Source organism: Amphibalanus amphitrite, unplaced genomic scaffold, assembly GCF_019059575.1.
Source record: "Amphibalanus amphitrite isolate SeventyFive unplaced genomic scaffold, NRLGWU_Aamphi_draft 000898F_arrow, whole genome shotgun sequence".
Lineage (NCBI taxonomy): Eukaryota > Metazoa > Arthropoda > Thecostraca > Balanomorpha > Balanidae > Amphibalanus > Amphibalanus amphitrite.
This window is the reverse complement of record NW_024882392.1, coordinates 200,576-223,154: the sequence shown is the minus strand read 5'-3', so window position 1 is coordinate 223,154 and position 22,579 is coordinate 200,576. Positions and strand designations below refer to the sequence as shown.

At 45.0% G+C, this 22,579-nt stretch overlaps 2 protein-coding genes across 4 annotated transcripts in view; one reads left to right on the top strand and one right to left on the bottom strand.

Moving 5' to 3' along the window:
• The window catches only part of LOC122367817 (phosphomannomutase-like), a 37,548-nt gene extending 28,689 nt beyond the window's left edge, over nt 1-8,859 (bottom strand). The window contains exons 1-2 of one of the 3 annotated variants that reach the window (XM_043341238.1): nt 7,262-7,308; nt 6,250-6,344 (exon numbers count right to left, since the gene is read on the bottom strand). The gene's annotated coding sequence lies outside the window, so the exon portion shown is untranslated. Of the gene's footprint in view, nt 1-6,249; nt 6,345-7,261; nt 7,309-8,802 lie in introns of those variants that run through there. The other 2 variants (XM_043341244.1, XM_043341243.1) reach the window with 2 other exon arrangements.
• Nucleotides 7,401-19,599, top strand: LOC122367816 (innexin inx2-like). Its single transcript, XM_043341236.1, has 4 exons — nt 7,401-8,252; nt 9,211-9,368; nt 17,974-18,123; nt 18,978-19,599. Exons 1-4 carry the CDS (start codon nt 7,554-7,556, stop codon nt 19,120-19,122), a joined length of 1,152 nt encoding a protein of 383 aa, XP_043197171.1. The 5' UTR covers nt 7,401-7,553; the 3' UTR covers nt 19,123-19,599.
• Nucleotides 19,600-22,579: the final 2,980 nt, after the last annotated feature.

Here is a 22,579-nt window from a genome sequence, read left to right as displayed (position 1 = left end):
CCTTCGGGTGACATTGACACCCACCCTAATGCATGGGAACAACCGTCCACATGTTTGTACGCTTGAAACCGCGCCAAAAGACTGCAAACGCGCGGCTAATTGAGCCGATATACGCTGAATCGCGATTCCGGCCAAACATGGCATCAAGAAATAGGTTACAGGTCAAAGGTCATTTGAGTCAGAGTCATGAAGTTTTCAGAGTATATGTAAAATTGTGTGACTCGAGGGCACTAAAAGTTTTGTCGCGATCCACCGCTTTTTACGCGGGTTACTATTTACTACTTCCTTGGGAAAAACCGAGGGGGCCCGTTCGACCCCTCCCCCTATACGGGCGAGGGTTAAAGGGACCCTCCCACCTTCAAAAAAGTTTAGGTATGAATTGGCATGAAAGTGATGTCGCTCGGTTCAGAAAGAGCGAAAACGAATATCTACCTAATTTCACCGAAAAATATGCACCGGTTTTCAAGATATTAGACTTTTACTTTTACTTTACTTTTACTTTTACTTTTGTTTACTTTTTGGGATCACCGCTGTTCCTAGCGACTTTATTTGGGAGCAATAGTTTGGCAGCTGAAAGTGCGGCACTTGTTGCGCGCAAAGCAGCATATACCACCGCGTGCTACAAAACGTTTTAGTCAAACATTTAAAAATCGTTAGATATCTGCGCTGACGTCACACATTCAGAGGGGTATTCCTATGCATTAGCCCCTCTGAATCGAAATGCTGCAATTTTGAAATTCAATATTTCCGATTTAAGGCATTTCTCGATGTTGTGAGTGCCGAAACCGGTAATTGTGAGCCAGGGACCCCATTTTGGCTATCTCAACTCAAATCTAATGTTAACCCTCGCCCCCCCAGGCAGTCTTTCTGCTCTGCACTCAACATTTTTAGAGCTAGAAGGCTGATTTTTCGTATAGCTGCTCGTCTATCCTTTCTTAATGTCCACTGAAAATTTCAAGTTTCTGTGACTTTTGGTTTCGGAGATATGACCTAGTTTTTCAGGTCATGTCATGACCCAAATGGCCAATTCTCAACATCTTGCGTTTGCCATGGGCCTTGTGAGCTTCTGACACCCTGATTTCGGCCTTTTTTGCCAGTCTTACCTCCCACCTATCATGGAACATGTTGTTCGACGATATACAGGGGTCAAGGTCAGGGTCAAGGTCAACCTAGGTCATCTAAGATAATTGCGTTTTAGGCAAGCTGAATTTACTTTTTGTGAAGTTTTTTGACTGCATTTTTGGTAAAAGCTTCTCAGATCATGATTTCATGTGATATGGACCCAAAAACAATCGGTTCATTCATCAGTATACACACAGACACACACAGACATACAAACACATATAATTGACCTTGACCTAACTTGACCTGAAATGACCTCAGCAGCAAAATTCTGGTCGGATAGTGTGACAAAGAGGTTCTAGCTGGCTTGGCACCAGAAAACAGCATCGTCATCGGTATTTGATAAGCAGCGCACTTGATATCCAACGGTGACCCAAAACAGCAACATTTTTTAGTTTGACCTGACCTGGAAGGTCAATGACTGACCTGAGAAGGTAAAACTGGGTATCATTGGATTCGTCTCTTCCCAAAGAATCTTTTTGGTCTTTACTGCTAAGCTCTATCTCCAACAGGAACGAAATGACGCGGGGGGGTGGCAACCACCCCCCCCCCCCCCCATGTGCGTTCTAGGATGGGAAAATGGCATGTGCGGGCGAGGGTTAACCCGCGCCCTGCTGGGGGGGGTGTTTGAACACCCCCCCCCCCTGTGGTTTTTCGCGAATATCTCAAAAACGGCGGCGCGGAGCGCCGCCGTTTTTGGTACACCTTATCATACATCAATTCTACACATGTTGTGAAAATTTCAGACCAAGGTCATTCAAGGTCAGGTCACCAGGTCACTCGAAGTGACCTCACCTCATAAAAAGTTTCAATGTCTGTCATAGCTACACCGAGTGACCGATCGCTTTGAAACTTTCAGCGATTGCTAAGAGCATTAGCATGTACAAAATGTATATCTCAGAATTTTGATATCGATGACCTAAGGTCAGGTCAATTTTGCGACCTCACCATTATAAGTCAATGGGAGAAAATTGAAATGCGCCTGTTTTGGACGAAAGACATTATAAACACTCCCAAACACTGAATTACAAGTGGTTTAGACACACTGAACATGAAAATGGTGTCTGTGACCCCTGTTTATGCCCTGAGGTCATCTTAGGTCACGAATGGTATCTAACAGTTTTTCGCAAATAACTTTTGATAGAGGCATGCTAGAGCGATGAAAACGCCTTAGATGTGTTCAGCTCGACGATACGGATCGACTGATATGCAACATGACCCTTTCCGGTCAGGTCATGACCTTGACCTGAGGTCAAATTTTCAAGTTGACCTTTCAAGGTCAAATTATAGTTCGTTCGATGCGTCTTGACGAGAGAAACACGATGCCGGTAAAAGTAAGCTCGTACAATGCTTGGGTCAAAAGTTATTGCAGAAAAACTGTTTCAGAAAAAATCGGCTATTTTTGCAGTTTTTGCCCCCTGCAGGCAAAACCGTTGACGTTAGGTCAAATCTGAGAAAATTACTCAGAAAGGGCGTTAATAGGGCTATCGAATGCGCTTTTCCGCGGCGCTGTAGCTCTATTGGTTCCCGAGTTATGCGTTGGCTTCTTGGAAATTTTCGACATTCGACCTGGAAATCGGCGAAAATTTGCCTTCAATGACCTCTGGTGACCTGACCTTTGACCTGACCAAAAAATTGACCGAAGTGATTTCCTCATTATTTTTGACGCTCTTTCGAACGCCGCCTTCCGCGTATCGCTACGTGGCCCAGGAGCCGAGTTAGAAGGGGGGGTGTTCAAACACCCCCCCCAGCAGCGCGTGGAAATCCAGGACCCCCAGCCGGGCGCGGGTTAAGGTGGGAGGGTCCCTTTAACCCGCGAGTTGCTGGGGGGGGGGCGTTAAACGCCCCCACTTTTTTCGCCGGGCCATAGCATAAAAACGGCGCGCCGCAGGCGCGCCAAATTTTGGGTACCTGTAGGGAATTGATTGAAGTTTATTGTGACAAAGTTTCAAAAAAATCGGTCGGAAAATTTTTGAGATATCGAGGTTTTAGTGACGTCATGATTTCTGAGTTTTCGACCAAAAACGGCATATGTTCAAAAAATCATATAAAATCACAGAATAGACATATAGACATGCCGCAAACGCCATTAGACTGCCAATACCATGAAGAAGCAAATGGCTATCTTCGATTATTGATTATCGTTCCGCATTTTCCAAAATCTTGAACTGAATCTTGGCAATTTCTCGTGACTACTTCACGACCATGATACGTGAATTTCTTAAATTGAACTTTTTTAGCCAAACACGTACACATATGATAAAATGAATGTCACCATCGTGTTCTACGCCCCAAATTACCCATAAAACATGTGTCACAGGCTGCGAATATCAGTTTTTATTTTCGGGGATATGTGCCTGCCCGGTTGACCTGACCTTGACCCTGACCTATGCTTGACTGACCCCTGCATGGAGCTGACACTCTTTTAGGCCTTATATGATGGATTGTGCACCGTTTTGACAGAGTTTATGACGAGAGGCGCCCATTGCGAAGTCCTGAAGTCCATGCTACTGAAAGCCCGATTTCAGGTGTTTGACCTGACCTTGACCTGACCTGTGACCTCAAAATTCAACTTTAAAGTACTCATCTGAAGCGTCTCGTCGCGTTCTTTCGTTTGCCGCCTCGTGCGTTTCGCTGCGCCTATTGGTTCTCGAGTTATCGGCTGGGGGCGTTTAACGCCCCCCCCCAGCAAACGGTGGGTGGCGAAATACCCCAGCAACTGCCGGGTTATGCAGTCCCTGGAGCACTATTATATGGTGACTTGCCAATTGCCATCGGAAGCGGTTGCCACAGAGACGAAGTACCAAAGTACGACGTGTTGAATAAAATCAGAGAATCAGAATATATTTAAAGCTCATCCAGACAATCTCTGGTTTTTCACGTGCTCGCGCCAACAATATGGGCAGAAGACAGGAAACCGGTAAAAGACACGCCACATGGTTAAAGGGACCCTCCCACCTTCAAAAAGTTAATGAATTGGCATGAAAGTGATGTCCCTTGGTTCAGAAAGAGCGAAAACGAATATCTACCAAATTTCACCGAAAAATATTCGCTGGTTTTCAAGATATTAGGCTTTTACTTTTGTTTACTTTTCGGGATCTCCCCTGTTACTAGCGACTTTATTTGGAAGCAATAATTTGGCAGCCTTTAAGTGCGGCAAACGTTGCGCGCAAAGCAGCGTATACCACCAAGTGTTAACGATGGTTTTAGTCTAAGATTTAAAAATCGTTAGATCTCCGCTGACGTCACAAATTCTAAGGGGGCATTCCAATGCATTAGCCCCTTAGAATCCGAAAACTGCAAGTTTGAAATTCCATATCTTCGAATTAAAGCATTTTTCGATGTTGTGAGTGCCCAAACCGTTATTTGCAGGCCATGGCCACCAATTTGGCTATCTCAACTCAAAACTAATGTTAAGGTGGGAGTGTCCCTTTGACTGAGGAGGGGGGGGGCTCTACAGAGCCCTCCCCTCCCGTTTTTCGGCAATATCTTCTCAACTGTTTGATGGATCAACACGAAACTTGCGGTGCCCTCAGTGGCATCAATTTGACCCCTTGTGTTTAAATTTTAACTTTCTAGCTAGTAGCTACCATAGTTTGGCCGTAAATGACGTCAGAGTGACGTCATGTCGGCCGATTTTGATGCAAAATATTGAGTTACGGCAAACGCTCTAAAGAGCTAAGTTTAAAGCTAGTTCCATTTGCTTTGCATCAGTGGACTACAATTACAAGTAGCTATCAAACTGTTATCTCAAATTTTCGAACTTTTGAAAATTTTGAAAAATACGTTTTTACAATTACAAAAGATGTATTTTTTATTTCTTTCAAAAAGTTTTTGATTTTTGGCAAGAGCCGGAGTGTATGTGATAAAACACACACTGATGAACTACTCTAGCAAGCTTTAGCCCAATATCTTTAAAAATAGCAAGTTATTTAGGTACATTATTGTCAACATTTTACAGATATATATTTCTAAAAACCATTTTTCAGTACGTTTTTGACATCGCACAGCAATATAAAAGGGCACCATCGTGTTCCGGAGCTCAAACTGCATCTGATAGGCACCTTTTTTGTTGCAAAATTTCATCTTCAAAATTTGACCTTTTCTGACCAGAAAGTGACCTGACCTCCGGTAAATTCAGCTGGAAATGACCTCAAATGACACAAATGACATTTTTTCGAAATCTACGAGTAAAATGGACCATAAAACGTGCGTCACGTGACCGATATATGATATACAATTTTCGTGACCTAGGATGACCTGGCCTTGACCTTAAAAAACAATTTGAAGTGACACTTCGGTACCCCCAGGGTATCTAAGGCATATATCACAGAGTGCGTAAACCAAAAATGAGCCTGATCGAACTTGTCAGCCGGCGGTCAGAGCCTAAATTGTGAACAAGCAAGAATGCCAACAGTTTTTACTTTGACCTGACCTGTGACGTCATCGGTGACCTTGAGGTCAATGAAAATAGGTTCTCGTGACATTTTTCCAGGGCTATCAGACGCCGTTGGAATTTTGACTTTTTTGAATTTTGGTTCACTAGGGAAATAAAGGCGTCGTTCGGAGGAAATTCTTCACGTTCAAATGAAGGGGTCATTTGAATTGCTGATTTTGGCTCGATATAGTTAGCCCTATTTTTTAGCTTCAGCCTCATTTATCGTAATGAGGCGAACTCATTGTTACATTTGTACAACTTTTGATGACACATAATCCTTGTTTTTTCTTCAGCTCGCTCGAAAGCTGATGAAATTGGCATGCATGCTATGGGTGAAGGGAGATTCTACCGCCGTGGTGACGTCACGGTTAAGGGATTCTGGAGCTCGTGAAGGGGGGGGGGCTGTGCGGGTCTCCCTAATGTCGTGCGGCATGGCATTAAACGCGCTGGCGGCTCGATAGGCAAACCTTCGCTTGCCAGACTCGGCTTTGAAACGTGGCAAAACAAGAAGGCCATCCTGTCTGGTCAACCTCGATCTCACACTCGGCGCGGTACCAAACAGGCCAGCGGAGCCGCTCAGCTGTCCATGGGTCAGGAGCAGGACGGCTTTGATTAAACACAATTTGCGGTGCATAATACGAGGTCCTGGGCAGGTAAACAGTTCAACTCAGCCATGGTACATCACTTACGTGCTCACGTCTACGCCGCCCTGAGACCACTCTTGCACAAAGGTTGAGTAGTTTCTTCAGACGCGACAATGAGTGAGCGGTAGAGTTTCCGTATACTGAGATGCAATAGCGAATCAGGGAAATCACTAGTCCATCCACGAGCGCTGGTAGTACACTCATGGGGGATACGATGTCTCGCATGACTGAGGCCGACCAATAAGCCACTGTACACTTCGCTACCAACTGGTTGACATGCGGTTCGTAAGTCAAGTGTCTGTCCATTACTACGCCTATCTTTTTTTTTTTACTCACGGAATCTCTTCTACAATCACACCGTTTACATTGATACACATTTTAGTAGACCGAGTAGCATTTGACGAGTGCCGAGTACAATCAGGTGAGTCTCGCTAGAATTTACTTTCATCTGATTTTGAGCAAACCACAGAAACAAAGTGCACAGAGCCGATTTCATCCGCTGAATGAGTTGTGCAATGTCACATTTACATCCAGTAACCAGCACATGTGTGTCATCGGCGAATTACGAGATGTTGACATCGCTTCCCGGACCAAAGGTCGTTAACATAAAGTTCGTAAAGGAAAATGTTCGTAAGCAACTGTTCGTATGCTAAGCTTCGTATCAGATAAGGTTCGTAGCGTCTGAAGTTCGTAAAAGAAAAGGTTCGTATAAGTAAATGTTCGTAAGTATAAGGCTCGTAAAAAAAAGTTCATCGCTGTTGATATATAAGCTGAGATCGTTGGAGAAAACGTTTACAAGAGGAGCCTGAGCGAGGTGCCCTGATAGACGCCAATTGGATTTCTGACTGCGTTGGATAAGCGTTTACGGCCAGCGGAAGAGCACAGTCGACCCGCGCCCGTTGTGCGCGGGTCGAACGCACATAGCCGCGTATGGTCGATCTCTCACTGACTTCGGCTGGCTACGGCCTGGCCCTGCCACCAACCGCAACCATAGGTCTGTCAGGAGGCCTATAAACGTCAAGCGCCCGTCGCGCCTCGAACCCCGGACTGTTGTAACCTGGAACGCGTGCTCTCACAACGCGGAGTACAACGCTCTACTGACTGAGCTTCGGAACCGGCGCGGCTACGGTTATGCTTCACTCACTCAAGTGCCACGATAAGATATACGACAATCTTACTGCTCCCAGACTCTCACCAAAAGCTTTAGTCGGTCCGAGCGCAGGCACCTCGCTGCTCCGATAACGCGCCCTCCCGCGTTCTGTGACTGTAGGCTGCAACTGCTGTAACCGCGAGAGCTTGGCTCTTTGTGCCGCCGTGGTTAAGGCGCAACCCGCCACCCCGGTCTCACCATGTTGGAAGTCCTGAAGCCAGTGAGCACTCACCTGAAGCTCTCCACGAAACCTCGTGGAGAGGGTTCGGTGTTCAAGCTTCACTATCGCGCCACCTTCGTTTTCATCATGGGCTGCTGCATCCTGGTGACGGCGACCCAGTACATCGGAGACCCAATTGAGTGCATGCCGGACAAAGACTCGATCCCGCAGAACGTCATCGACACCTACTGCTACATCACGTCGACCTACACGATCCCGCGCTATTACGACCAGAAGGTTGGCGTCGGAGGTGTCCCTCACTGGGGCCTCGGTCCGGAGCTTCCTGAAGATGAAATCATCTACCACAACTACTACATCTGGGTGCCGTACATGTTGTTCATCCAGGCGATCTCCTTCTACATCCCTCACTGGGTGTGGAAAGCGGTGCAGACAGACAAAGTGTACACAGTCCTGATGGGTCTCGACAGTCAGTCTCTGGATGAATCCGAGAAGAAGGACAAGGAACGGCTGTTGGTGAATTATCTAGAGCTTCACTTGCACACGCACAACATTTGGGCAGCCAAGTACATTTTCTGTGAAATCCTGAGCTTCGTCAACGTTCTAGTGCAGATCAGCATCACGAATGCGTTTCTCGGCGGCGAGTTTAGCGAGTATGGCCCTAAGGTGGTGCGGTTCCTCTGGGCGGACCCTGAGGACAGGACGGATCCCATGTATGCGGTGAGTTTTTTCTTTCTTCATTTGTAGTTACCTCCAGCAACGGACGCCTGCAAATCCGGGAATCGAACCCAGCACCTCCCGCACCGCGGGTCGACGCCCTAACCGACTGCGCCACCGGAGCCCTATTGCAGGACACGCTGCCATCCGATGCCAGCGCATTTCGCGAAATGACGTCACACTTGTGGTAGTGTTGGAGCAATGGGCTTGTTGATGTTTCCATGGAAACCGAAATTGCCACGTGTGCTGGCAGCGGCTGGCAGCGTGCCGTTGAAACACCGCCCCAGGCCAGCAACCCGATAAGCGTTTCCCGCCCTTGCCTATAAAAACTGAAGTTATCTGACTGACCAAGGCTTACTTGATGCATTCAATAGTGACTTGTAAAAGTCAACTCAGAGGAGAACGTCTGGTCTGAATCATTTCATCGTCACCTGATGCACACGAAACTTCGAAGCTACTTGATGGTTCGAGAAGTTTCGATCGAGATGACTTTGGCCTTGATCAATGTACTCGGTCAACAAATGAGCACTGCACTGTTGCTATCTTATCTTACCTTTTTCACGTGTGATCTTCGAAAGCTTCAAAGCCGGACAGTTGTATCTTTGTGCGCTTAATTGCTCTTATCACGTTCTTGCCGGGCTGCTCACAACTTGTGCTGCTCACAAAGAAGAGAAGTGGATTGTACAGGCGTCTGAGTGACAAAGAGCAGTCTGCAGCCTGACCTAAGGCTCCTCGATTGAAATAAGGCTACGGAATTGATGCAAGAAACTATACGTGGTTAAAAAAAATGGTTTTGACCATTGACACATATCTTGTGGCTAAACGTTATAGTGTTAGCAAATACTCTAAACGTTTTCAAGCGATCAAAAGTCACTTGTTTCGTAATCTACCCAATCATTGTGCGATCCAGGTACTCCTAAAACCCAAACACCATCACTATCATCAACTTTCTCTCCCCCAGGTGTTTCCCCGTGTCACAAAGTGCAAGTTCTGGAAGTACGGTCCCTCTGGCACCGTGCAGAAGCATGATGCACTCTGCGTGCTGGCGCTCAACATCATCAACGAGAAGATCTACGTCATGCTCTGGTTCTGGCTGGTCATCCTCTCCATTCTCAGCGGGTTAGTTCAGTCATCAGTGATGTCAATTACGGAAAATCGTGATACCGATACGAAACCAAATGCCAACAATATCCATGGAAAAATACCGAAACCAAACCGACTTGGGAAAATGAGGAAAATACCAACTTTTTACCAAATTCTCAGCCCCTTTTACATTAGTGAGGATTCATACTACCAACAAAATACCAAATGCACATTGCACGCGCCTTGAAATACCAAATACCAATTTGGTATTGGTTTGGTATCGGTATACCAAAAAGTTGGTATCCGATTGACATCTCTAGTTCAGTCATCAGTGTGTTATTTAACGTTGTTACGAGTGTTGTTCATAGTAGAATGTAGATGTGAATTGCCCCTGTGCTTATGCGTATTGCCAAATATGATCAGAAAAGGGTTAAAAGCCTACCTATTTTTGACTGGGCTGATGTGAGGGATTCAAGTATTTTGCATTTTATTATTACTATTTTTAAAGACAATACTGCTCAGGTTATTTACGTCAGGTCAGGGGATGCAGGGGATGTGAATACTTTGCGTTTTTTTTTAGGCAATGCTTCTCAAGCAAGTAACGTCTTATTTTTGTATACGCCAAATGAGCTGTTAGAATTTCGAACGTTTTTGTTCGACTATGGTCTCACACAATCGCATCGCAGTACAAGACTAAATTACTAAGTACTAAATTCAGCCAACTATATTAATTTCGTTCTGCTTAGTCAGGCTTAGCACTGCAGTAGGTACCTACTGCCACTCCACAGAGATCAGTCATATATAGCGTTCGCCTTAGTGCCTATGTCAGCATTGCAACTATCTTATGTGGTGAAAAGACCCTAGATTGTTTATCGGATGATCTTTCTCGAAATGTTCAGACGATTTATTATGGACCAGTGCACGGGTGAAAGACATGAATAATGTGTGCCCTAATCGCATATTGACCGAAGTAACATTACTTTTTAGAGTGAATAAGTTAAGATTTATAGGTCGCTTTACGAGTTTATCACATAACTTAGGTATACCTAGGCCCGGGCTCCGATGAGGGGTCAAATACAATATACATGTAAGATTTAAGAGAACAATCATGTTCTTTTAAACAAATGTGGAGGTACATGTCGGTTATAGTCTCTGGCTTGCACGTGTATGATTTTTTTTCGCCACCGGTGTATGCTGAACGCGCCGCGGTGCTACAGTCACAGAGTACAAACGTGTCGGGCCGCAGTGACGTTATCTTGGACAAATATAGGGCGACCGTTGAGAAATGCACACATGTGGAGCGATTCGGGCCGGGCTGAGAGGCCCGCGCTCCACTTCAAACACCTGACAACATGCTGCTAACGCCGCTATAGAGGTGCGGTAGACCAGAATGTGGGACACATTGTGTGAGGGGAAGCATGAAGTGGCACATCAAAGATTGTGCTAAAAGAAGGCATGCAGAGCAGGACTGAAAAAAGTTGTTTTATCGATAAGTATTTTACCCTTTCCTTTTGGAAAATGTTTATCAGCATCACTATTTTACATGCTTTACTTAAATTGAGACAGTACCTTACCTATATTTATTGAAAAACTGAATGAAGGCAGTCTATAACAAAAAACGTCTACTTCAAAGCTTTCTCGAAGAGATTTAGTCGGCACCTGACTCGCTGCATATCAAAACGCTGCCCCGCCATGTTAGACAATGTTAACACTATACATAAAGCGGAATGCCTCTTGCGAATGTCAGATATGGAACAATCAATCATTGTCCCGTCAAGAGAGTTTCAAATCAATCTCCATACTTTGCGATGTCTACCAGATAAAGGAAAAAAGTATGGCGGCTGCTAACCGGGCGTGGTTCAAGAAGGTTCGCCATTATAGGAATGGAAATAATAAACCTATTATAGCATAAGCGAATGAGAACTTATTCCACAAGAAATCGTTCGGGCCGAGGCTTTCGCGTTGTGTTTGCAAAACTTGGTCAGCGTGACGTGTCCGTGTACCGGGGAAATCGGTAGCAAAATTAACCCAAACGATTTCTTGTGGAGTAAAGACCTCATTTACTCATAGCATTCACAAACTCCACATCATGTCCTTATACATAGAAGATATGAATCAGCTAAAGAATACTGACGTTGTTTCGTTTGTATTAGTGACGTCAGTAGATGTAACATAATGACACCGAAAGTCTGAAGTCATGCCCACGTGTTGCAAATGACTGCCTACGCGCTACTGCACTTTGGCCGGCGACGAATGAAGTGTTGTTAGAATGTGACCGAGTGTATGTATGTCTATGACTGGGCTCTGGTGATGTCCGCTCCTGGTGTGTACCGATAGATTACAGTGTATGCAGTTTGCATCACTAGCCCAGGAAAATGCGGCCCTTAGACGGAAATCAGTCACATCCGGTATTGTTTCTAGCAGATCTTGCAATGTGCAATGTACAATGCATGCATTGAGCACTGAGCGGCGTGCAGTGTGCACACAAGTTTCCGTTACATGTTCGATACGCTATCACACGATAAACGTTCATACATACACCTGCTTTACCAGGATAGACTAAGTAAATACCAGTATAACGCCTTTTGGGGCGACTAACGGAGCGAACGAGAGGGTGAGCCTTGCACGTGCGAAATTTCGAGGGGGTACCTCCAGCTGACTTGTGCACGGCACTCTACTAACCGGTCTCTAGCGATGTGCCAAATTTGAGCACAATCGGCCCAGTCGTTCTCGAGATCTGGAAGCGGCACCCTGCACGTGCGCACGTGCAAAATGGGTCCCAACTGACTTTTGCACGGCACCCTACTAACCGGTCCCTAACCATGTACCAAATTTGAGCGCCATCCGTCCGGCCGTTCTCGAGATCTGGAATCGACCCCTGCACGTGCGCACGTGCAGCAGCACCCCAATTTTGGCACATGGATATGCATTGCCTAGTGGGTGTCTTGTCTACCTGCATGCCAACTTTCAGCGCAATCGGCCAAGTAGTTACCGAGATATTGCAACAACTACAAAAGTGACACCTCTTCGTTTTGCACGTGGCACGTGCATAAGGGGTCACCCACATGCATCGGGAATAGTCCAATACTTGGTAGAATGAATGAAGCTACCCTACAAAAATTACCGCATGTAAATCGATCAGGTGGTTGCTGAGATATAAGCGTGGCAAAATCGGGACCACGTCCGGCCGGCCCACAGTGGGCGATCCGGCCGGTGTAGCCTCGCGAAACCTACCGGCATTCATAACATCCACGTTTTTGAAGCTAGGACCACAAAATTTAGGAGCAACCTTCTTGAATATCCAATGAGCATATGTTTTAAATAAGGACTATCTCTTTTAGGATTTGTGCTCTGTGGCGAGCTTGCAATTTGCCTAATTGTCGCTGGAATAACGCATGAATACTTTTGAGGGTAGGTCGAAATTTATGACGATATGAGCTGGGTAGGACATTGAAATGGTGTGTACCTCCGTAGAAAATTGTTTCCAAACCAACTTTGTATTCAAACGATTATGCCCTACCAATTTATACATATCATGAAACAGCGTAAACCTCGCCCGGCAAGGCTCCATTTCATAACGTGACTCAAGCAGCGGGTTTGGTTTTTGGTAAATAACTTCGAAAAAATGGCCGCAGAACCACGATTTTGACATCGTCGTGTTCGCCTTGCTCAGGCGCGTCGAATGGTATACTTTTTGTTCAGTTGAGGCCACTGTAAGGTGTTGACCTCGAGTCAAGGTCAGGTCAGAGGTCTTCAAATCACGAAGTTGGTCGAAGGAGGTCATATCACATATCATTCGATTCGGCAGGTCTTCCGGAGTCCATTGGGGACCTTGTCGACTCTCTAGCTCAATTTGATCGGGAGTTATTGACGAAAAACTCGTATGACTCTAGTGACGTCATAAATGACGTCATGCAAGGTCAATGCAAAAATGCAGCATCAGGTCTTGCAAGGAGTGCATGAAGTAACGATTCCATGTACTTGAGACAATTGAATATCATTTCTGGCGCCAAAATAACAGTTTTCATATTTCCCCATTGACTTATAGGTGAGGTCACGTGACCAACCTGACTTTATGTGACATTTAGGAAAAATCTGATATATAAAAGTTGTAAGACCTCTAAAGGACAATAAGTCCTGCAAGTCTCACCTCCCTGTGAAAGTTACTCTGGCACTGAGAGCGTTGCAAGGCTGCGACATCTGAGGATCGTGCAGAGGTTCATTTATGACGTCATAGGTCAGTGACCTGACCTGACTTGAAAGTGCGGTTGGTGTCACAAGATCCAGCGTGCATCAAAGGTCAGGTATGCCAAGTTGCAGCTCTCTATTGCCTGGGTGTTTTGAGCTATCGCGAAAACACCCTTTGGGGCATTTACCACTTGTGCTCAGGTGCACCAAGCCACGGCCAACCCTTAGAAGAAAAAAGTGTCTGGATGCCAGGGCTGCAAGTGGCTGCAAATTTTCACTGGCTCCCCTAATAGACAGTGTCATAGTGCATGCGATACAGCATTATTTTCAGTTCATCCTCGTAAAACTTTTTTTTGCTGGGCTTGGTTAATTCAGTGAACGTAATGTTCAGTGGTAGAAAAAAATATAAAAAGTTAACCTAATTATAAGACATTTTGAACTGATTTTGTCTCATTGCTTTCTATGGCGGAATCGTCTAAACATCTAAATTTCACTTTCCATGCAAAATGGATGCTCAGCACCTAGCAATTTCATCGTTACGCAAAATATTCAAAGAGCGTAAAAATCGGCTGTGGTTATCCCCCTTATGAAGTGTTACGGAACGCTGTCTTTAACGATACTTTTGTCTACGAAAAAAATGTCTCCTGAGCCATGCAAATACACTAATCGTAATATTTGATGAATTTTCTGTCGACTTATGTGCGTCCGATCACCGACGCAAGTTTGTCCTGGGCACCGTCTACCGCCCTCCGAGACGCAGCGTGGCCGACCTGGAGGCCGACTTCTCCGACCTGGAGGCCCAGTACCAGCGAATCACCATCGACCATCCATCGACCAATATTTTAGTCTGCGGTGATTTTAACTGTGACTTTTTCAAGCCTCCCACTGACCCAGCTAAACGTACACTGTCTGATTTTTTATCGATGTACTCGCTCACTCAATTTGTTAAAGCTCCGACGTTTACCTCTGGTTCACTACTTGACATTTTTATATCGAACAGTCGCATTCTAGTCAAACGTTGTAGCACAGTATTCTGTCATTTTAGTCCTCATAAACTTGTACGTACTGTTTTAAAAATCCCACGTCACCGTCAGCCACCGCGGACTGTTCGATCTCGTTGTTTGCGCCGTGTTTCCCTCGTTCAACTTCACTCGGACCTTCTACGCACTGATTGGACACCTGTGTTTTTAGCGTCCACCGTCACTGTCAAATGGAATGTTTTTACCGGCATTTTCTTACCGATTATTGACTACCATGCGCCCATGCGGACCGTGCGCATTAGGAACGTTCGTGCCCCCGCCGTTAGTGACGACACCCGTTCTCTGATGTCTCGCCGCCGCGCCGCGCTAGCCTCTCTCGGCCACAGCTCCACCGAGTACAAGGAGCTCAACCGCGCTGTACGTGCCGCTATTAGGAGTGACAGCTGTCACGATATCCAGCGCCGTCTACGCGAGGAGGGGAGTGGCTCTCTGTGGCAAGTTATTAGGCCAGCGGTCGAGAGTGGGAGAGCCGGGCACAGGCTGCCTGACGCCACGCCCGATCAGCTGAACTGTTTCTTTGTCGGCGTAGGTCCGCGTGTCGCCGGCGAGGTTAGAGATGCAGGGGAGACACCTGACCTGCCGTGCCGACTGCCACGTGTTGGAGCCTGTGCTTTTACCTTGACGACCTTGTCGCTGTCGGAGTTGAGGGCTGTCGTACTCGGCATGAGCGGCTCCGCCGCCCGCGGAGAGGATGGTAGGTATTTGCGCGCGCATGGTCCGCATGTCCTTTGACGCGATTGGCCCGGTGCTCCTGCATTTGGTCAATTCCAGCATCTCTCTATCGGATGTCCCTCAATCCTGGAAACATTCCCTCGTACACCCCATCCACAAAACCGGTGATCCTTCAGATCCATCAAATTTCGGCCAATCTATATCGTTCCTATTGTATCCAAAATTGTAGAGAAAGCCGTACATCAACAGCTCTACAGTTACCTATCCAACAACCATCTCCTCTCCCCCACTCAGCACGGTTTTCGGCCTCGTCACTCGACTGAAACCGCGCTGATATCCATATCCGATCACATCCTATCCGCTACCGACCGTGGAGAGCTATCCCTTCTCTGCCTGCTGGATTTGAGCAAATGTTTTGATGTGATAGACCACGATAAATTATTGACTAAATTGCAGCTTCATGGTATTGGTACAGCTTGGTTTTCGGCATATCTTCACGGCCACACCCAAAGTGTCAGCCTCACTGACGCTCTGGGTGGAAGAACTACTTCATCTCCGCTCCCCAACAGCATCGGTGTTTTCCAAGGCTCCGCCCTCGGCCCTCTTCTCTATTGCATTTTTGCCAACGACCTTAGCTTGTTCGCCGAGGATGCAGTCGTAGTTCAATATGCAGACGACACCCAAATTTTGGTCAGTGGAAAAAAGTCAGAAATTCATAACGTAGTATACCGGATGGAACAGACGCTAGCTTCTCTTGACCTCTGGTTCCGTGCCAACGGCTTAAAAGTCAATGCCGGGAAAACTCAACTGATGCTGCTAGGTAGCGCTCAAAATTTGCGCAATGCCCCAAATGTTACGGTAAAATTTCGCGATCACGTTATCACTCCCGTTTCGGAAGCACAAAATCTTGGCCTGACGTTCGATCGCAACCTCACCTGGAACACTCACGTCTCTGCCGTCACCCGGCGCTGTTCCGGCATTCTCAGTGGCCTATCACATCTCAGGGGGCGCCTGCCTCCGTCCGTCATCTCCGTGCTGGTCAACGCCTTGGTTCTCTCGCAGCTTCGATACTGTATCACTGTCTATGGCAACGGTTCGAAGAAGAACCTTGCACTCATTCAGAACTCTAAATTATGGGGCAAAAATCATTTTCGGACGCAAAAAGTATGATCACGTGTCGGACCTGCTTGAGAAGCTGCGTTGGCTCAGCGCGGAGAACCTTGTGGTGCATGGCACACTGTGCATGGTGCACAAACTGCTGCGCTTCGGTGAGCCCGAGGTGTTAGCCGCCGGTTTGTCAACCGTGGCTGCCGCTAGGAGCTCACTAGGAGCGCAAGCTAGGGTGACCCGACAGGACCACTCACTATATGTGCTCCGATCTAGAACCGAAGCAGGCAAGAGGCGCTTCATCAGCCGTGGTCCGGTTCTTTACAACCGCCTGTCACCCGATTTGCTCGGGCTCCCGGTGCCTGTTTTTAAGCACCGCCTCAGGCGGCTGCTGACGGATCCAACCTGACTGAGTTGAGCTAACCATCTGGTGTGTATGTGTGCTGGTATTGTCTGTATCTATGTTTCTTGTATTATCTTGACTATGATGTATGCGAGTGTGATTGTGATGCTTGTCTCTCTTTATCTTGACTTTGAAAACACCGTTTTAATTTTTGACGAGAGGATGTAATAGCCGCTTTTAGTGGATTTCCTTAATACACGTCTGAGTCTGAGTCTGAGTCTGAGTTGTTTTCCAATTTTCGGAAAAAAGTGTCTTTGAGGTTTCGCGAGGCTAGACCGGCCCGATCGCCTACCGTGCGGCCGGCCGCTCATACTCAGAAATTTCCGTTATAGTTCTACGTAAGGCTCCGCTCGCTTCGCTCGCTCCGTAATAAGTTTTTTGCGTTTTTTTTTGTAACTTCTTTGGTAGGCTTTGGCAAGCTTCTGTGGTATGTTTAGTTTTACTGTTCTTCCACAAGGCTCGTATATACGCATTACGTGCATGATAGCATGGATACAGAAATAGTATACTGAGCACAGCACACACTACACATTATGTACACAGCAGTACGAAAACCAGTATTCATTCCTCCATATGTGTTCGGTGTCAGAAGAACAGGCTGTGCCTCCTATCACACTTATCGCTAGATCACATTTGATTTCGACGTTTATGGTTGAAATCACTATTTACAGATATGTTCGCTGATGCCTTTTTACAGTCTTGGAGCTGTAAATCGCAGTAGTGTCCTGATCTTGTTTAACACAGTATAGGGGCCAGTATCGTGTTTATCACGCAAAAACGACAAGATAGTAGGTCGGTTCTCGAAGCTGGTATTCTCTATTACGAACACCTGCGCAGGGGATACGGAGTTTTACCATATTATGATTTACAGTGCACAATTACGTTTGTAGGCATAACTGTCCAGACTGTGGGTAACAATGGGAAACGGATCTGAGAAGTAAGGAACAGAAATTTTGTAGAATTTGTGGGAGCAGTTGTACTGAAATCTACTTTTCTCTGAAATACAAGCACAATCTCTGTACACTACAAACATTTGCAATTCAATTAAGAATCCTTCCGATCTGCTATATTTTGACTGACACCATTCCATCAGGACCACCCCAAGTACCACCTCTCACATTACTTATACCATAGATTATAGACTACCATAAGCAAAAACTACAATAAATGATAGTCTATCATACCAGCAACATGACCCGATGTTAACCTTTCGTGTTCTTTATTCCCACAGACTAGCGCTGTTGTACCGCCTTCTCACCATCTTTTCGTCGTCAACTCGTGCGCGTCTGCTGCGTCAGCACGGCGGAGTTCTCGGACCGAACACGGAGACCACGCGCGACACCGTCGACCGGCTGATCCCCCGGTTCCAGTACGGAGACTGGTAAGTACAATATGGCGACGGGAAATCCAATATGGCGGCAAGGGTAATGATGTCAATTAAAGATAACTCGGAAACCGATACCAGGCCAAATACCAACCAAAACCATTGGAATATTCAAACAAGCAAACACACTTTGCAAATTTGTTAGAAATACCTACTTTTTACCAAAGTCATAGCTTTTAGTGCTTACATAAGAATTAATAAGGACTCATCAAACCAACAAAATATAAAAAACATAAGGGCTTAAATATTAGATACCGAGTTGATAGGTATATGTTCGGTATCGATAAAGAAAAAGATGTAGGCATTGATTGTGATCTCTATGGTAGTGGGATCAATATGGCGCCCAACGAGTCCAATATTTCAGTTGGTGAGTTCAATTTGGTGGAACGTGAGTTGAACCTTGAACATATTACATAGTGATTCATCTATTATTGACTGTGATACCAAAAAAAGTAAAACGAGTCGGTTTTATTAGCAGTTCAACGCCTTCTGTTAGTTGGAACCTATGTCTTCTCTTCCACCCGAACTATTTTGATTCCGGGTATTGCGACCAAATGCTAACGGAAACTTTTCAAATTGCTTTCATCCGAACCAATTTGAAGACTGAGTTAGAAAACTATAAGTACACAGTAAGCCGATCTTTAAAAATCAAAAAGTTTTAGAAACTTGAAAAAAAATTGGAACTTGATAGGTTACGTGAAATGAAACTGTCCCAATACTTGGATGTCAATTTGAACGTGGTTTGTGTTGCCGAATATAAAATCGGTACCAATTTGTGCTGCCCCTAAAATGGTATCCGATTGGCATGTCGATCTAGATACCATCGTCTGACTGTTTCCGCGCTCCGCCAGGTACCTGATGCACAGTCTCGGCAAGAGCATGGGCAACCTGACGTTCACCGATGTCCTGAAGGCGCTGGAAAAGCAGCTGAGCCGCTCCTCTCCTGATGATGACGAGAAGACCCTGCTGCACGGAAAAGCCTTCTCCAGTGTGTAGGGTGCCAGAGCTCAAAGTGCATGGTATAGATATAAGAAAAAGTTTTATGCATAGCCTGATGCTCATAGCATATTGTAAAGTTTAAATGAAATTGAGAATGATATTTCGAACACTGGGTCTTCACCAGATTCGAAGCTGGTGAGGACCCAGTGTTCGAAATATCATTCTCAATTTCAATTAAACTTTACAATATGCTATGAACATCAGGCTATACCTACTTAAAAGTTTTTCTCATATCTTTACTTTTTAAACAAGTGCTCAGCAATGCACCTCCAGCCTTAAAAGTGCATGGTTAAATACTTTTTTAGTGAAAGGACCTTTTTCAATTGTCAGTATTATTAGGAATGTGATATACCTGCACTTTAATACATAATTTTTAAATTGCATTTTGAGATTTACTATATTTTCACAATGTATCGAAATTCCACTGATAAATCGAGACGTGAGTAATCATTCAATAAATCGCAATCGAATCAATCGATTTCCATTTTCTAATCTAGCATCATGAGGATTAACACCAAAAGGTGCCTAATTGCTGCCTATAATGAAGATTATATATTCCCGACCGGGGCTGGGAAAATGCGTTTTATTCACCGAGTTTTTTGTGCGGAGGACCGAGTGCCGGTAGGCACGAGGTCCGTAGCAAAAAACCGAGGTGAATAAAACTGCATTTTCACAGCCCAAGGTTGGGAAGAGATTTACCACATGCCGTACCGGCGCAACAGTTAATATCACATTCATTTGATATTTTACACTTTAATCGTAATATTGTGCTAATATTATATTAGTACTATGTTCATATTTATAGTCACCATGATTATTTTTTGTGTTTTCCATTATTGGGCTGCGTTGAGTATGAAAGATGAAATTCCTACTTCCCCTTATTTAGGGTTTGGAAAAGCTAAGGATGAAGATGATGAAGCGCCAGAAGTTAGAATAAAGATATGGAGTCCAGCAGGAGTGAGGAAACCGTGAGGAAAACTGAAAATTGGGTGAAACGCTGAATCAAACGCGTCTTGAATCCCAGCTGGAACAATATCAAATGTTTCATTGTGGCACGTTAAGATGCTTCACGCATTTAAATTGATCGTTTTTTGCGTGCATTATGTAGAAATAATTATTATTCCGATTTCCGACCATCTTTGATGTTCTGCAGCAATAAATACATTGGCATTGGAACGATAACCTTGTTTAGTTGAATTACGTTGACAGCAAAAGTATGTAAACACGCAGTCACTTACTTTTGCTGATGCTGTTAGTGAACACACAATCCGTAAATATCTTCTTTGAAATTGGTTCTTCCGCTCAGAATATTCAGTAAAACTTTGTCTGGGAAAATCAAAAAGCCCTAGGGCCGAATCGTTTCCCAAATACCTTCAACATTAGCCGAGGCGGGCCGAAGCCATTTCCCAAATGCACGTGCTAATGTTAAAGGGATATCTCGGCATGTGGTAAAATTTAGAAATCCTTACAGCTCTACCACAACATGATTCACATGAGCTGTCTCACCTATCTATGAAAATATCGGTCATATCTACGCATGGGAATTTACAATGCCATAGCATTACGGCTGCTGCAGTTCGAAAGATGTCTCACGTGCACAAAATAAAACACCATTGATTTTTCTAATGAGCGATGACGGCACGCTTTACACGAATGTAAAATTTCTGGCTTTTGCATCCTTCTTGATAACCTCGCTTCAGCTGTGCCAATATTCAGTAGTGAAAGAGACGACAGTAGATTCAGGAAACATTCAGAGGGTATATCTCAACCGCAGCTGCACAGCTCGTATACAGGTCGTTACCGGACTTGGGACCTTGTCAGTTGTTTTGGCACTGGCTGCGTCAGCACAATCTCGTCTCACGAGAGGTGGGCGTCCTTCAGATATCTGGCTGGCAACGACGCATCTGTGGGTTCGGCAAGTTGATAAGGGCATGGTCCACTCGCTATAGTCTGTTTTTCGTATCTTCTACCTTCACTCAAAGATGTTTTGCCCCTCCAGCACGTTTTTAGGGTCAAGTTTTCAAATCTTGACCGCATGGCCATCCACTCATTGCAGGAGTTTGTTGCTCGTGTTGGAGTTCGCCTTCGCTGCGCAGATAAAATCGGAAAAGAAACCTTTAAGCTAAAGTATCGCTTGTATTATCGTCACCACGGTTTATTGGTACTGAGTACCGACCTATACACAAGGACGTTTTGCTGTTCATAGGTAGGTACATACTTGCGTTGTGCGAAGCGCTCTTGATAAGAACATTTAAAGAATAGTTTAAAGCTTGCACTTCCTTTTCATTGGGTAAAAGAAACTAAATGTGTTATATGTTCTGCCATATTTTTTTTCAAATGCTTTATTTATGTTTTGCTTTATTTACGCTGCGATAACTTTTACACCGACGAATAACAAAATTGTCTTAGCCCACGCCCGCTTGGGGGTCCCCAGGCAGATTTGCTTCATCTTATAGTTTTACTATATGCCTCACGCGTCACGCGATCATCCCGAAAAGTAAGAAAGATGCGAAGACGCGGGCAAGAATCGATAGCTCTCAACAATTACTTTCAGCAGTATACGTATATAGTATATACCGCATTTTGCTGAGGTCAATAGTGAAGGCCACTGAAGGTCATAAATTTAAAAAATTCCTGAACTCAACATGTTTGGACAAATCTGACCAAACCTTGTCAACCGATTGAACTACAGCGCCGTCGAAACATTTTTAGTTCTAGCAGCTATTGGGTATTGTCGAAAGCTGCTGGTGATCTTTATCATCTGACATGACTTTTTGACCGCTGGCAATCACCAATGCCTTAGGGCTTATATTATGATATGATACACAAATGCAGGTAATAACAACAATAACACCCACGTATGCATTTTTCGTATTATATTGCGCTGAAAGCATGCCGGAGTTGAACTGTGCGACCACCCCACCACCGTCGGTGTTTCTCCGCACCTTCAACACTTTTCTTTCTTGTATCCAAGGAAGTAAGTTCGTTATTCTGGCGATATTCGTTGGTCGTGCTCCTTCTTCACTGCCTTATTTCAGTCACCTAACCCACATTTATTTTGCTTTGAAACGTTGAAAGAAAACGTTACGATCATTTTGTCTTGTCTGAGACCAAGGCCATTGCCCTTCTGTTGTTTGAAAACATAATGAAATTAGAAAGGGATAATTATGCCAGAATGAAAACATGATTACACTTTTTATGCAAATGCATTTCACTTGACAAAGAACATTGCATTTTGATTAACGAGATAGGCCAAGGGGACAGACGTTCGATCTTGCGTTCGAGATAAAAATTGACTTTGCAGCGGTGTTGATTTAATTAGATGTTCGCTGGAGCACGTGATTAGAGAGTTTATCGTCTTTGAGTGAAGGTAGAAGATACGAAAAACAGACTATAGTTATTGATCAGCCAGCCATCCACTCGTGCCCATAGAGATCTTATATACATAAGATCT